Consider the following 16,764-nt stretch of genomic DNA (forward strand, 5'->3'; position numbering starts at 1 on the left):
TGGTCATGATATAGGTAAGAAATGTATACGTCCAATGGAAAAGAAAATAGATAGTATCAAAAATGCTAATCCTCCAGAAACGAAGAAACAGCTTAGATCATTTTTAGGCCTGGTTGGATATTATAGACAATTTATACCTAATTTTTCTGCAGTTGCTGTTCCTTTAACAGATTTGACTAAAAAAGGAAAACCTAATACATTAGAATGGGGAATGTCTCAAAATAATGCTTTTCATGCTTTAAAAGCAGCTTTAATGTCGACTCCAGTACTTCGTTTACCTGATTTTTCTAAGACTTTTATTCTTAGGTCTGATGCCAGTAACGTAGGAATTGGTGCCGTTTTATTACAAGAATTTGACGATGGTAAATTTCCAATTGCTTATGTCAGTAAAAAATTACTTCCTAGGGAAACAAGGTATTCAGTTATAGAACGAGAATGCATGGCATTAATATGGGGAATAAATAAGTTTCAGGAATATTTATATGGAACAGAATTTATTGTTGAAACTGATCCCGAACCTCTTGTTTATATTAATAAAGCTAAAGTAAGTAATAATAGAATTATGCGATGGGCGCTTGCTTTACAACCTTTCAGATTCAAGATACGAGCAATAAAAGGAAAAGAAAATGTTGGAGCAGATTATTTAAGTAGAGTTTATTAATTAGATTTTATTTCAGAAATCATCATAGATGTTTCTTCTTGAGTTGGGGGGTGTTGTCACGTATGACAATATCTTTATTAGATAATGATAGGTTACAATGTGGTTTGTCGTGGATGTACTGAATAATACATATATATTCACGCTGGTATTGCTGAATGTTTCAAGGTCACAAGTATTTGTACATTAATAAATATAGTATATATGTTATTGTTGTTTATTACAGTTTATGACAACTGGTGAACATGTTTTCAGATTGTGGTAATAAAGTTTGATTATAAACATTTGATTTTATTGTTATTTGTAAGATGTATGATAGTTATTATTTGCCAAGGTTGAGTAATCCACATGTTTGGTTGCAGATATGATTGCATTGAATGCATGTGAACTGCCTGTTTTGTTGTCGTGATTTGATTGGTTGTGAGTGAAACTGTAGTATACGTGGTGGGAGATATGAATTTATATTGTCACTCTAATAATGGATTTTGGGAGAATCACACATATTCATTGATCATATCATTCATGAATCATTCGTAAAGATATTTCAACTAAATGGGTGTTAGACTGTGTGTCTCGTTGGTTTTGACTGTGTGTCGTTATAATGGTAATCTGTGTGATTATGAGCAATAATTAGTACATTTACTTGTAAGTATTGTTTGATTTTTGTAATGTTGATAATCGTGGATGAATAGAAATAATTTGATTATTTGTTAAACATTGTGTTATGTTTTATAGGTGACCTGATTGTGATTGTGATTGTGATTGTGATTCTGATAATGTTAATGTGCTACGGATAGTGTTACCTATATTGTTAGTCTGGTCGTTATTGTTCCAGTTAGTTATTTTTATGGTAATTAAAAGATATACACGAATAACTCATCAACCTTATCATCTTAATCATCTTTTTAAATGTGCCGTGGAGAGTCAAATGGTTGGTGACTGCTGTGTGCGCGTGTACCATCAAATCGTCATCTCATCAACATATAAACGTGATTAGTGGTCTTTTGAATCGGTGGAGACGGTGATATTATTAGAGAATAATTACATAAATATATATATATATACATATTATAATTGTATTGACTTATATTGTAGTTATATAAAGATATTTAAATTATACTGTGTTTTGTTAATGTGAACTATAAGTACATGACTGTCAATCCGCCCCAAAAAGAACCAAAGGTCCAATTTTGTGACATAGGCTATAACTCTTTTGAAAGTGAGGGAGAGAGAAACGGGGGTTAATGTCCACTCGACACAAACTAGGTCAATTTTATTTCAACAATTCACTGCGAGTAGGGTCTGTAGCAGTGGGAGGAAACCGGAGGATCCAGCGAAAATCCACCCCCAGACCACGGTTGTTTGTCCCACTGACTTGAATATTTAATTTCCCTCCATCCGAGGGTTGGAACATTTTGATATCGATATATATAAGCTACATACAAATTTTAACCTGCTATTGTGCAGACACCTGATGAAAGTTTGGAAGGAGGCGGCAGGACATACTCAAAAACAACTCGGTCCACAATATCCACTGGTTATGGCGATTTGCATAGTTATTCAGTGGCTTAAAATTTGTCTGAGAACCATTGGAAATTTTTTAACATGAGCTAAGACTGGCATGGTGATCAACTAATTTTCTATGTAGCGTAATTCCTAATGAAATTCTCAACAAAAATAAAACTACTATTATTAAATATTATTTAGACAGTTATTAAATCAATAACACGGCATATGTCTGCAATCGAATTAAAATACATTAGGTAAGATTTAGATAAGGAGCTGACAGTTTAAATAGTTTAAAGACAGATAATGATAATAAAAGAATATATTGACACTCTCGGAAATTATGGATTTTCGTTTGCTCTTATATATGACTAATATACCTTTAACATTTGTTTTGTTTCAGCCTTATGATCCAGATTGTAGGAAAACGAAATTGGAAAAATGACTGCCGTCTTGCTCTGCTCATTTACAAGGGCAGCTAAATTTTAACCCGAAAAAGTGTTCCGAAAAGGTTTTCTAAGAATATCGTGATTTTGGGTCAGTCGGATAAATATTACCCAGTTTATAGCTAAAAGCTCGATCTAGGGCGGAAAATAATTTAAGTAAATTTGTGTTTGATATTGACAGCTGATCAGTACATATACATGTATGTTATCACGAAGTTTCAAGCAAAAATTATACAAGCTAAAACGTTTCCTAAAAATGCCACATTCCTAGACTTTGCCATCTCAAACAGAGCTATAGCCTAAAGTCTCAAAAAACAAAATTCTGAATCAATTACCCAACACATTTATTCAAATTTAAATAAGATCTTACCTTTTACACCAAGTTACGTATTTCGGAGAGTTTGCATGGTTCTGACATGTGCCGACTTTTCAAAATACTTTAATCTTTAAGTCACTGCATGTGATGCAATAAGCATTTTTTCTGCGACATGAGCAAGGTGGAAACAGTAAAAAAAAAACATATTAACTCAAACAAAAACAACATTGTTCCACACAAGCTGCACAATGTGAAAGACCTAGTAATAAGTATTATTGTCGTGAAAAAAACGGACGAATTCTCCTTCACTAGACATTTCTAACCGAATGCACCCAATTTGTAAAGTACCTGTCTACCCTAATGCAATATGCAAGTGTTCCATTTAACGCATGCGTAGTCGTAATGTTTATGTTCTTAGAAAGTGACAATGTAGAAATATATGAAATTTACAAGAGAATAAATGGATTTTATCGGACTTCTAGTCATTTAGGCTAAGGGAAGAAGTCAAAGGGGTGAAAATTCCAGGTATGTCACAGAGTTTTAGCCAATTTAATTAAAAAATTAAAAATTGGCAAGCAATTTTCGAGTCGTAGTATTAGCTGGAACAGACAGTAGTTCTATGAAGGAAATTTTATGTAGCCTATGTTTCTTTCTCTTTCCAAGTATCAAGGATTCTTATATATATATGTGCTGTACAAAGGACATTATTTTTTATCCTGTCCGAATGACTAGAAACTGTTCCATGCCAGGCCCTCCATCCTGCACCACTGACAAGCTGGAACAACGCTCATAAATCATGAGGAACTGTCTTGGCCAATGCCAGGATCGAATCGAAGGGGAGCAGGTCGTTTCATCCCACTACCGGTTCATCTCGGGCTGTTTCATCCCAAATTTACACAGGTCCTTTCATCCCACTTATATCGGGTCGTTTCATCCCACAAATTTAAAAACCGGTATTACATGAATTTTTAATATTTTATTTATACATTAATACAAATAACAACATGCCAATGCAATTTTATCATGAATAGTGTCCAACTCCTTCTTTTGCATACGCCTTAGCTTATTTTCCGAATATTTTATTTATACGATGTCAATGCAATTTTAATATGAATAGTGTCCAACTTCTTTCTTTGTATACGCTTTAGTTTATTTTCCGAATTCTCGACACCAATTTCACTAAAATGACATTGCTTACAATCGAGCGATGCTCATAGCAAATCATTCAACTTGTAATACACTGTATAGCCATTTGCATGCATGTTGGTTTCACTATCACAGGATTGCTAGTGATAGAACAGATCAAAGGATAAAATTGCACGTAGCCACTACTTCGACACGTGTTATCTTTAGATGTTCAGACTACCTGGCGTCTCAAATAACCCAATGTTAAAAGAAAGCATGCAGTGTCCACCTTACAACAGGTTCCATTGATTTACGATTTATTTTATAACTTATCACACAGTTTAGACCACTATGTGTTACGATTCGCATGTTGGTATTCTAAATGAATTCTTATTCGAATTTCTTATATTTGGAGATGTTTAGTTTCATTTAATGTACGGAAATTAAATCAACGATTAGTTTTAAAATTAATTATGGTTTCGAAATAATATCAATCTAATTTGTCTTATTTAAAAGGGGCTCCTGCGCAATTTAGTTGATTATTTGGTAATATGTAGAGTCCATGATGTATTTTTGGCGAGTGATTCAGCTGTCAATATGCAATCATAAAACACCTTTTTATAAAGAAGATAAATGAAGTTAGACATCATAAACTAACAAACTTCCAGTATACTTTATTACAAAACCATCGGTGAACTAATCTAAAATCATAACGGAAATTAACTAACGATACGAATAAACAATACGAATATACAGCGGTGAACTAATCTCGGCCGTGATCGGTAATCAACAAAAATCGACGAGTAAAACTTATTTATTCAATACATTATTGTTTATTTAACAATAAGTAAGTGTTTAACAGTTTATTTAACGATAAGTACAACTCAGTTAATTAACTGCTATTATAATATTTTATATGAAGATATGACAAGTGGGGTAATAATCTAGCATTTAATGGACTCACTTCTAAATCTAAGGCTTCTTCTAAATGTGATATATATATATATATATATCGACAATGCTGAAAATACTGGGAATTGTGGTTTTGGAAAGATATGATTAGAGTTCAATATTTAGGGCAACTCTTCTGGCGACGTTGAAATGACAGTTGACGTTGCATAAATAAGTTGTGAAAAATGACACGTCGCCTTGGCTTCGATACTTACCTGACCAATAATTCCAAAAAATATACATTGCTACAGCATCCAATGAAAACAAAACAAACCGATAATATATGGTACATAATTATTCGGTTGTCTAGTCCTATTTAATGACCTGCTATTTTGCCAAATGTCTTCGCCGTACGTTTAATTTAATGGTTTTTTTTTTTTTAATCAAAACAAACGGAAGTAGATGCTGACATCTGCCGGCAAACTTTATATCGCTTACAACATTAAGAAATATTAACTCAGATTTTGCAAATCCACTTCATGAAATTGGTTTAAAATTGTCCCATTTTTACCAGGTATGGGTTTTACCATGAATGAATCTCGCTGTTTTAACTGTAACGTCTATTTTATTTGAAAATTATAATATAATTCTTGACGTGATCATTTATTGTTGAAAGCGCAAGCGAGCAAGTCAAGTATGGCCGCCAGGACAGAAGTAATGGGTAGGCTAGCTAAATAATTGATATTTTATTAGTCTGCTAAAATGTATTTTCAATTACCATTTTCTTTTAATATGCATCTGCCCATTTTTACTGTAGACCCTACTAGGTCTCTCAGACCCCCCCCCCCCCCAGACAACCAAAGTCTATTTTAATCAAAGACAGTCATGCCCTTTTTTCTCAGCCTGAACTATTAATCCAACAAGTTAGATGTTACTCTTTCATATTCTGACGACGTAACATCTAACATCCGAAAGGTCAAAAGCTCGTCGCAGAAGTTGATAATATAATTTTTAGCGTAAATATAGATGGGACGGGAGAAAGGAATTCCAGGGGGTGTTACATGTCCGGTGAACGAGGTTCATGTAATATAATGTCATACACATGTGTGAAATCGTCTTTTGATAATCAAATTACGGTATTAGTATTACAGATATTTTATAATCAGAATTCAACACCTCAACGGTGAAGTATTCATTTAAAACGCAAGTTTGGTACCATGATGCTTATATTTGGTGGAATTTACGTGGATACAGATTATAGAATTGCACGAATCTTCGTGTCGCTGAGCCAAAGCAGATTCGCTGGCTTGCAAGAAATTTTAGGCCTCCTGATTTCGAAGAAATAAAACGGATTCATATTACGAAATTTATAAATTCATATGGACTGCGCTGTCCGTAAAGCCCTAAACGCTTTTACCAATTTAGATTACCGGTATCTTTATTTACAAGAAAATTGAGGTGGGCGGAAATCTGCTTCAAGATATTTTTGCCGGGCAGACAATATTGGTACTGGGCGGTGCTGCTTAATTCACTTAATTTGAATTGTTCGTTTGTTTGTGATTTCTGCGTAGTGTGTCTTGTCTGTATATTTGTTTTTGTGTAAATTATGTGTGGTGCAGCCCCCCCCCCCCCCCCTGCACTTACTATTAATAAAATTTCAGTGTTTGTTGGTACTAACATCAAGTAGATTTTACGCTTGGATGCATTGGGAGCAAACATCAATACTTGCATCGTTAAATTTAGCCGTTACTGAAACTTGCCTGGAATGAAAATTCTTTGACTCAAATCTCTCCTATAACTTCTGTAAACATGTCATTTTGTACTAACATTGATACTACTGTCTACCATTGTGATGTATTTGATATTAATCCATTTTTGTGAAGAAAGTCTGTAAATTAATTTTATTTTATCCCAAAAGCACATGTCCAAAAAAACAATCGCTGAATTTGTCACTGATTTTCAGGGGGACGTAAATTCTGTATGTAATATCGGAGGCGCTAAAACTTTTGTTAAGCAACAAAGTGGCAATGGAAAATAGATACTGTATGATCGTGACAAAACTGGGCTTTGACGGTACTTTTAATTTAGGCAGGGGACTATTAAAATGGGTTCCTCCGTCTGTCTGTACGTCTGTCTGTCCGTCACACTTTTTGGGACACAATAACTCTCTTTCTAATTGAGCTAGAATTTTCAAACTTAGTGTAGGTGTTTATTAAGTCAATGCCTTGATTGAGTTTGAAGATGGGCATTTTCGGTTTAGGTTAAGCAGAGATAAGCCATTTGATTGGTTGATGCTTTGGGACACAATAACTTTAGTTCTAATTAAGTGAGAGTGATGAAACTTGGTGTATAGTTTCATAACATCAATACCTTGACTAAGTTCGATAATGAGCATTTTCTGCTCCGGGTAAGCAGAGTGATAAGCAATTTGATTGGCCGAGACCTTGGAACACAATAACTCTCATTCTAATTGAGGTAGAATGTTCACACTTGGTGTAGGTGTCCATTAGGTGAATGCCTTGATGGAGTTTGAAGATGAGAATTTTCTGCTTAGGGTAAGCAGAGATAAGCAGTTTGATTGTTTGATGCTTTGGGACACAATAACTTTAGTTCTAATTAAGTGAGGGCACTTGGTGTATAGCTTTATTACATCAATACATTGACTAAGTTGGATTATGAATATTTTCTGCTGAGGGTAAGCAGAGCGATAAACAATTTGATTTGGGACACAATAACTTTAGTTCTAATTAAGTGAGGGCACTTGGTGTATAGCTTTATTACATCAATACATTGACTAAGTTGGATTATGAATATTTTCTGCTGAGGGTAAGCAGAGCGATAAACAATTTGATTGGTCGAGACTTTGGAACACAATAACTCTCCTTCTAATTGAGGTAGAATGTTTAAACTTGGTGTAGGCGTTCATTAGGTGAATGCCTTGATGGAGGTCTATGATGAACATTGTCTGCTTAAGGTAAGCAGAAATAAGCAATCTGATTGATTGATGCTTTGAGGCACGATAACTTTGGTTATATTGAAGTGAGAGCGATGGAACTCCGAATATAGATTCATTATATCATTACCTTGACTAATTTCGATGATGAGAATTTTCTGCTTAGGCTAATGAGCGATAAGCAATTTGATTGGTCAAGACTTTGGAACATAACAACTCTGCTTTTAATTGAGATAGAATGTTTAGACTTGATGTAGATGTTCATTAGGTGAATGTCTTGACTGAGTTCAACGATTAACGTTTCGAGCTGAAGCTAAGCAGAGCTAATCAATTTCATTGGTCAATGCTTTGGGACAAGATAATCTTGATTCTATCTGATAGAGAGTGATGAAACGTAGTGTATAGTTTGATTGCCTGATGCTTTTGAAAAATAAATGTGCAAAAAATTAATGTGTGTCATCTATTTATTTTGGGATTTCGGCGGGGGACGTCAGCCTCACTGTTGGCTTGTTTTGAATAATAACCTTGTCAAAATATTTTCCCAAAGAAGGGACTTCCATGCTGATGTACAATATATAAGTTTTTTTGACGGTTGCGAAAATTTTATATCAAAAAGTGGGTAAACCATTTTTTCCCGTTATTTGTACGTTTTTGTAAAAATAGCCCACACCTGGTATATAGCTTTATTATATCAATACCTTGACTAAGTTCGGTAATAAACATTTTTTGCTGAGGGTAAGCAGAGTGATAAGAAATTTGATTGGTCGAGACTTTGGAACACAATAACTCTCCTTCTAATTGAGGTAGAATGTTCAAACTTGGCTTAGTTGTCTATTAGGCGAATGTTTAAACTTGATGTAGATGTTCATTAGGTAAATGTCTTGACTGAGTTCAATGATTAACATTTCGAGCTGAAGCTAAGCAGAGCTAATCGATTTTATTTGTCGATGGTTTGGGACAATATAATCCTGATTCTATCTGATAGAGAGTGATGAAACTTAGTGAAAAAAATAAATGTGCGATTAATTAATATGTGTCATCTATTTATTTGGCGGGGGAAATCAGCCTCACGGTTGGCTTGTTCAATCTTCAATCAGTATGAAATAATGTTCTGTTACGTGTGAAAACAATGATCAGGGTTTGTCATTTAATAAAACAAAAATTAACAGATAATCTGGGGTTTATTGTTATTTTCACGGTTCTTTTCTTATTACCTGATCGGTTTGGGCAGATAATTAACTATTAATCATGGGATAAGCGGAGGTGCTACGAAGTATGACAAGATGGTATCATTCAACAATGGCTTTTGAATGGGCAATGTTTTGTTAAATTTATTAGTAAAATAGTGACCGTTGATTAGAGAGATGAAACAATAGAATATCTAAGGGGGGAATTTATCATGACCGCTTATAAGGAGATGATGCTGAATAGCAGTGGTTGCTCGTACAGATTCTACTGTATTCATGTTTCAATATCTATTTTTGAACTATTATATAGCAAGAACGGACAACTCTTTATCTAAATCTCACATACAGTAATGCATCTTTAAGATGCCAGTCATGAAAATTACCTTGAGTACAGATTCTACTGTTTCAACGGTAGCAAATCTTTTAGCTTGGATTCAGTCAGATCCAATATTATTTCATAAAATTTCAGTTTTTGCAGATTTATTTCAAACCTATATTCTTTGTGGTATGGAATCTGTAGAGAAACCTTTTTGAAATTGTTTTTATACGCCCACATGAAAATAACTTCCGTTAATTTCGTCTGGAGTTATGGCCCATGTTTCACTTTGTTGCACCGTGTGAACACTCTAACAACAAAAGTTATCAACCGATCTGTATGAAATTTATATGTATCATTTGAATTAGTAAAACAAAGCCGCCTATTGAATTTCAGCAATTTCCGTTAATTAAATCTAGAGTTATGGCCCATGTTTCACTTTGTTGAATTTTGTGAACGCTCTAATGACAACAGTTATCATCCGATCTGTTTGAAATCGATATGCATCATTTAAATTAGTGAAACAAAGAAGCCTATTGAATTTCAGCAATTTTCTTTAATTATGCCGTGAGTTATGGCCCTTGTTTCACTTTGTTGTACCTTGTGAATGCTCTGACAACAAAAGTTATTATCCGATCTGTATGAAATTTATATGTATCATTTGAATTAGTAAAACAAAGCCGCCTATTGAATTCCAGCAATTTCCGTTAATTAAATCTAGAGTTATGGCCCATGTTTCACTATGTTGAATTTTGTGAACGCTCTAATGACAACAGTTATCATCCGATCAGTTTGAAATCGCTATGCATCATTTAAATTACATGTAGTGAAACAAAGAAGCCTATTGAATTTCAGCAATTTCCTCTAATTATCGCGTGAGTTATGGCCCTTGTTTCACTTTGTTGTACCTTGTGAATGCTCTGACGACAAAAGTTATTATCCGATCTGTATGAAATTTATATGTATAGTTTAAATTAGTAAAACGAAAAAGCCTGTCGAATTTCAACAATTTTTGTAGATTACTTCCAGAGTGTGGCCCTTGTTTTAGTTTTTATACGCCCACATAGAAATGTGGACATATATTGCCGTCGCCTCTGTCCGATGTCCCTCCATTGGTCCGTCCGTCCATCGTACACAATTTCCTGTGGACGCTCTAACACCAAAAGTTATCATCCAGTTATTTTAAAATTGATATATGTTTGCGTTAGTGAGTTGAAGAATCCTATTTAATTTCAATAATTTCTGTTCATTACGTCTAGAGTTATGGCCCTTGTTTCACTTTGTTGAACCTTGTTAACGCTCTAATGCCAAAAGTTAACATCTGATCTTTGTGAAATTTATATGCAATATTTATATCCGGGAAACGAAGAAATATATTGAATTTCAGCAATTTCCGTTTATTACTTCTAGAGTTATGGCCCTTGTTTCACTTTGTTTAACCTTGTGAATACTCAACGCCAAAAGTTATCATCCTATCTTTCTGAAATTTATATGCATTATTTAAATTAGTGAAACTAAGAATCCTATTGAATTTCAGCAAATTTTTTCGTTTATTACGTCTAATATATGCATGATTTGAATTAGTGAAACGAAGAAGCATATTTAATTTCTTGTTTCACTCTATTGAACAAAAGTTATCATCCGATCTTTCTGAAATTTATATACATTATTTAAATTGGTGATCTTTCTGAAATTTATATACATTATTTAAATTAGTGAAACGAAGAAGCCTATTGAATTTCAGCAATTTCTATTTATTCCTTCTAAAGTTATAGCCCTTGTTTCACTTTATTGAACCTCTAACACTCTAACATCAAAAGTTATCTGCCGATCTGTATGAAATTTGCATGCGTCATTTAAATTAGTAAAGAAAAGAATCCTATTGAATTTCAGCAATTTCCGTTTATTACTTCTAGGGCTATGGCCCTTGTTTCACTTTGTTCACCATTGTTAATGCTCAATTGATGAAAGTTATCATCAAATATGTATGAAATTTATATGAATCATTTATTTCAGCAATTTCCGTCAGTAATTTCTAGAGTTATGGAGGTTGTGAACCTTGTGACAAAAGTGATCATCTAATTTGTATGAAATCTATATGCATTATTTAAATTAGTAAAACGAAAAAGCATGTCAAATTTCAACAATTTCTGTAGATTACTTCCAGAGTTGAGACCCTTGTTTCAGTTTGTAGAACCTTGTGAACCCTCAAACAGCTAAAATTATAATCTGATCTGTATGGAACTGTCTTGTAAAGGCCCCCAATTATTTACAAAGGAATAAATATGCGACAACCCTTGTCGACTGCTCGGACGATTTAGCTGCTGTGGGCGTATGTTTCGTTGCCTGGCAACTTATCTTTTCCAATTTTATTTCATATAATTTCAGTTCTTTGAATGTAGATTCCAACATACTTGGTTCCTTTTTATGAATACGTCATGTATATATGTTATCCATTATATAAATGACCAAACTCCCTAAATATTTTCATTTCTAACTCACTATTGATAATCAAAGAGCATCACTTTTTGTACCCCATGAGGTAAGAAGAATGAAATGCTGGTATAATTTATATTAAGACTGGAGATCATTATTTTTGTGATTTTATTACCAAATAATAGTAGTCTCATTAGAACCCACAGTGGATTGTGTGTTCAATTTGAGACAAGTTGGTCAATCCATCCCTGTGATGCATAGATTTCAAGTCATACAAATTTTTAAACATCATCTCACCCATCACAGATTGATTAGCAAATCTGTGTTAAATTTTGAATACAATTACAATGTACCATCTAATTACATACGTTTATAGAATACATATCAAAAATTATATTTTTAAGATTTCAGAAGGGCTCTTTAATTGTTTATTAATTAATAGTACCGTTACTTTGAGAGTAAAATTTTGGTCTATAAACATTACTTATTTGATTTGACAGTTTTTAACTTTTTGCATTATAGTTATAGTAGCAAAATTGTGAATCAACAACTTTTCATTCTTATATTATACTTACAGGTTGTATAGCCAGTATTAAGATGTCGAGATATTTATATTATATTCATTGAAACTATTGGTGGAGATATGATGAAAAAATTAAAGCGGCGATTGTCGCTTACTTTACGACCTGGGCGAACTATTGATGAAAGTTTATCAGAATTAGCAGAACATTTAACAGTAGAGGACAGAAGTCAATCTGTTCAAGAAGTCAGAGAAAATGGTATGTCAATTTACAAATTATAAATCAACTAACTTTATGACATGTCACCAAATTACAGGATATTGCAATTGTTTCACTATTATGTGCACATAATGAGAAAATTATATTCTCACAAAAATATTCAACAACTGCTGTTTAAAATGTTTTTGTTAATTTGTAATAATAGGAATGTAAAGGAGGATTTTCACAAACTTATTTGGGATTTTTCCTTAATAGAAATATACATGTATTGGTACCATTGCAAAGTTCAGACATCCTTATGGTTGGGAAAAATAGTAATTTGTCTAACAAATAAAAACAGTGGTAAAAGCCATTCTAATTAGCAGTGATACTGTTTAAGTTAAGTAAGTTACACATTCCCAAATGACCTGTGTACTCTTCTTAAAAAGTGGGAAGGCTTTTGCTTACAAAACACATAATATTGCAAGAAATGTGCTTTCTATGCGCCCACATGGAAACGTGAGAAACTTCTAATCAATCAAAACAAGTACATGTACATGTAACACAAACCAATTACAGACGGTTTGGTGGGATCAATATTGACTAAGTCAAAATGATGCATTTGATATTCAGATAAGTTGATATACAATAATTAATAGAATTCAAGAATACAATATCAAAAAAACATCATTTTATCCAATGTTTCGTCAGTAAAAATACTATATAGTTCTTCATGACTTCATCCCTGAAGAAGTTAGTATTTTTACTGATGAAACGTTGGATAGAACGATGTTTTTTTGATTTTGTATTCTATAAGTTATAGTATATCACATGGAAATGTGTTAGTATAGTGCCGTCGCTCTTGTACACGCGTACGTACGCCTTTCGACCCCAATTTCTTGTGCACACTCTTCAGACTACATTTATCATCTGATTGTTTTGAAATTGATATATGTTGTTGACATTAGTGAGATTAAGAAGCCTATTTAATTTCAATAATTTCTGTTAATTTCTTCTGGAGTCATGGTCCTTGTTTCACTTTGTTGAACCTTGTGAACGCTCAAACGACAAAAGTTTTAATTTGATCTGTATGAAATTTATACACATCATTTAAATTAGTGACACAAAGATTGAAAGAAGCCTCCGAATTTTAGCAATTTCCCTTAGTTACTTCAAAATTTATCATCCTATCTGTTACCTGTATGAAATTTATATGCATTATTTAAATTAGTAAAACGAAAAAATACGTCAAATTTCAACAATTTCTGTTAATTACTACGAGAGTTAAGGCCCTTGTTTCAGTTTGTAAAACTTTGTAAACCCTCAAACGATGAAAATTATAATCTGATCTGTATGAATTTGTCTTGTAAATGCCCCCCCCCCCCTACCTACAAAAGAATATATATTTGACAGCGATTTAGCTGCTGTGACCTGTGGGCGTATGTTGAACTCGAATGAATTTTGAAATTCCATAGAACTTAAAGGCAAAAGATTCAGAAAAATCAACAATTACAACATCAATCAGCCGTCCCGTCATACGATTTCCATTGAATTGACACCGTATAATCCGGCCTTCAATCGGTGGGTGTGAAGCAAACACTTACCGATCAATTATCCGTGAGATTAAAACTGGATGGGTGTGAAGCCACAAAAGATTAACAAGCAATCACCAATCAATTATCTGTGAGATTAAAACTCGCTACCGTGGCTCTTTGTTGATTACTTTGATAATTTTAATCTCTTGTACAACAGTTGTGACAAATACTCAAGAATATCAACGAATTTTCCCTCGAATTCACAGTCGTAAAAATATTCCTAGCACCTGTTGGAAACATTCGTTGCGCATGCCGATTGAACCTGAATAACCTATAAGTTTGGTCACCATACGGATCTCTTCTAACCGTGTGACGACGATCTGGGGATGCTCGATTCACAGCCCGGATCGTCCCAAATTGACAGAATTGCAATCGAGTGACGCGGAATTCAGTCCTGTCACAGTTATGTCAGTCACGACGACGGAGATGGTGTGAGTAGAATTGTGACGTAATTAAACACGACGAACAGGTTTCGGCTGCATGGTTGGATGAGATATTTATATATCCAGTCGATGCATGCATTGTAGTCCGAAGTACCCATTTTCACTCGATTGTCACAATTTTTGGGATTAAGAGAATTCAATTCCGGAACGTTCAATCGAGTACGCCCATTATCAATGAACACGTGATAGCAAAGACAAGAGTGCGATTTACTGAAGACGGCGAAGAAGATAAATTAACGACAGACTTGACCTATTCAAAATCACTTCGCATGTTAAATGAAATAAAAATTAATGTAATAATATTTTGAATGTACAGAAAGGTTTATCATTTTTAAAGTGAATAACATTCTGGTGATTCGTAGTTCTATGTTCGAAGCTACATTATAATAATAATTCTGGTTTTCGAAGTTACAATATTTCCGGTTTTGAGAAAACTGGGTATTCCGACACTCTGCGTAATCCGACATATTGTAACGATCCCGTACGATGTCGGATGTGACAGAGTGCACTGTAATTACAGATTACACATATGGTACTGTAACAATAAAGTTACTTATCTGATAATTGAATTATATTTGTGTGAAATATTTAATTTGGTAGTAAATGAAAAGAAACAGGTGAGTGTACAGGAACAATACCAGGGACCGTACAATATAAATACATTTATATTTTCATAAAATTTCATCATTTCTCATAAAATAGAAAAATATCATAAAAAATATAAAATTTCATTGGTTCGCATAAAATGAGATGGAAAATTTTTTATAAAATTAACCATAATCGCTACTCCCAATAATAAATTTCTATACTAATACATAAGAAAACCATCCGGACATTTTATGACCCCCAGCTTGCTGCTCTCTTTCATTTTCTATTTGACAGTGTTCAGTTAATGTTATGATGGTATATGTGTACAAAATGAAATGAAATTTGGGTTTAATGTCCTACGCCAGTTGAGGACGTAGTAATAGTTTCTGGTAAATAAACAAAGGCTAAGATAAACTGTTAGTTTATATTATGAATGAACATTGTGTACAGAAAAATATGACTAACCGACACGAGGAGTAAACAGAAAAAGCGCCCCTAGAGAGAAGGGAAATTTATAACTCGCACCGGGAGTGTATTAATTAACTTAAAACTAAAACATATATTGGTGTGAACTCTTTTTTCTTTCCCTTATCTCCTAAGCGTAAATATAGAGAACATAATAATGTCACAGATTAAAAGTCTAATTGAAAGTCTGCCAGGTGTTTTGGTAGTTGATGTGACCATTGAGGTCGTGTCCTTGCAGGTGGTAACACATTACAATCGACAAGGCTCTCCGGTTCAAAAGCAGATGTGGGCTCCGGGGGTTCTGTGTTGACTTGGTGAAGGAGGTCAGACGACTGAGGTGTTTCAAGAACCGGAGGTGTATCACACTGTACTGTACTTAAGTCCGGTGGCTCGGATCGATCATGAAGTAAAGATTGAGATGACGTCTCTCTGGTAGTAGTGGTAGGTTCTATGGGGTGTTCTTCGTTGCTGGAGAGACCTTCCTCAGTATCCTGAAAAGGTTCGGATTCCGAATGAACCTTATAGCACTCTGACAACTTAACTCTGTATGAAGTTTTGCGTAATTGTCGGCCACTAAATTTACGGACATTACACCATGTACCTTCAGTTTTGGTAACCAAATAACGTTGTCGGGCTTGTAATTTGTTGCCATCAGTATGAAGGTAAACGATATCACCAACACAGACAGGAGACGAACTGTGAATTTTGGCAGAAGGAGCCTTTGATTTTTCACTAAACTCGTGATTGCTATTGAGATTTGAATGCCGATAACCCACTTGATCGAATTGAAGTATTGAGTCCGGCAGTAGAGATAGCTAATGTTAGAGACGTGATAGAACCACCGGTTGGCTGTTGTCTAAGAATTTCATTTTGCAGCTCTTAAATGGCCTTTTCAGCAACCAGGTTTTTATTAACATTTTTTAAACGTCCTATTTCAACACGTAAACGATGGCACAGGAGCTGGGTCTGTTCGAACAATGGCAATTGGACCATAAAGTGGACTGTGTTCTACACAGAGTTTGATGAGAGCTTACTTTACGGGTACTGCTGACTCGCAATTAATAAGATGTGACGGTCTCTAGCAGCACGAGTATGAGTTGGCCCTCTCTCTTCATTATAT

The 16,764-nt window shown here is 34.1% G+C and overlaps 2 protein-coding genes across 3 annotated transcripts in view; one reads left to right on the plus strand and one right to left on the minus strand.

Annotated features, from left to right (window-relative positions):
- The window catches only part of LOC126828397 (UDP-xylose and UDP-N-acetylglucosamine transporter), a 69,080-nt gene extending 63,696 nt beyond the window's left edge, over positions 1-5,384 (minus strand). For both annotated transcript variants that reach the window (XM_050558187.2, XM_050558185.2), the window contains exon 1: positions 5,218-5,384. In XM_050558187.2, the coding sequence (XP_050414144.1) occupies positions 5,218-5,294 (77 nt within the window). In that variant the 5' untranslated portion in view covers positions 5,295-5,384. The remainder of the gene's footprint in view (positions 1-5,217) is intronic.
- A 233-nt stretch (positions 5,385-5,617) lies between these two features.
- The window catches only part of LOC126828368 (cyclin-dependent kinase 17), a 162,691-nt gene continuing 151,544 nt past the window's right edge, over positions 5,618-16,764 (plus strand). The window contains exons 1-2 of the mRNA XM_050558137.2: positions 5,618-5,663; positions 12,412-12,613. Coding sequence (XP_050414094.1) covers positions 12,478-12,613 — 136 coding nt within the window. The 5' untranslated portion in view covers positions 5,618-5,663; positions 12,412-12,477. The remainder of the gene's footprint in view (positions 5,664-12,411; positions 12,614-16,764) is intronic.

Source organism: Patella vulgata, chromosome 7, assembly GCF_932274485.2.
Source record: "Patella vulgata chromosome 7, xgPatVulg1.2, whole genome shotgun sequence".
In the NCBI taxonomy this organism is placed as follows: domain Eukaryota; kingdom Metazoa; phylum Mollusca; class Gastropoda; family Patellidae; genus Patella; species Patella vulgata.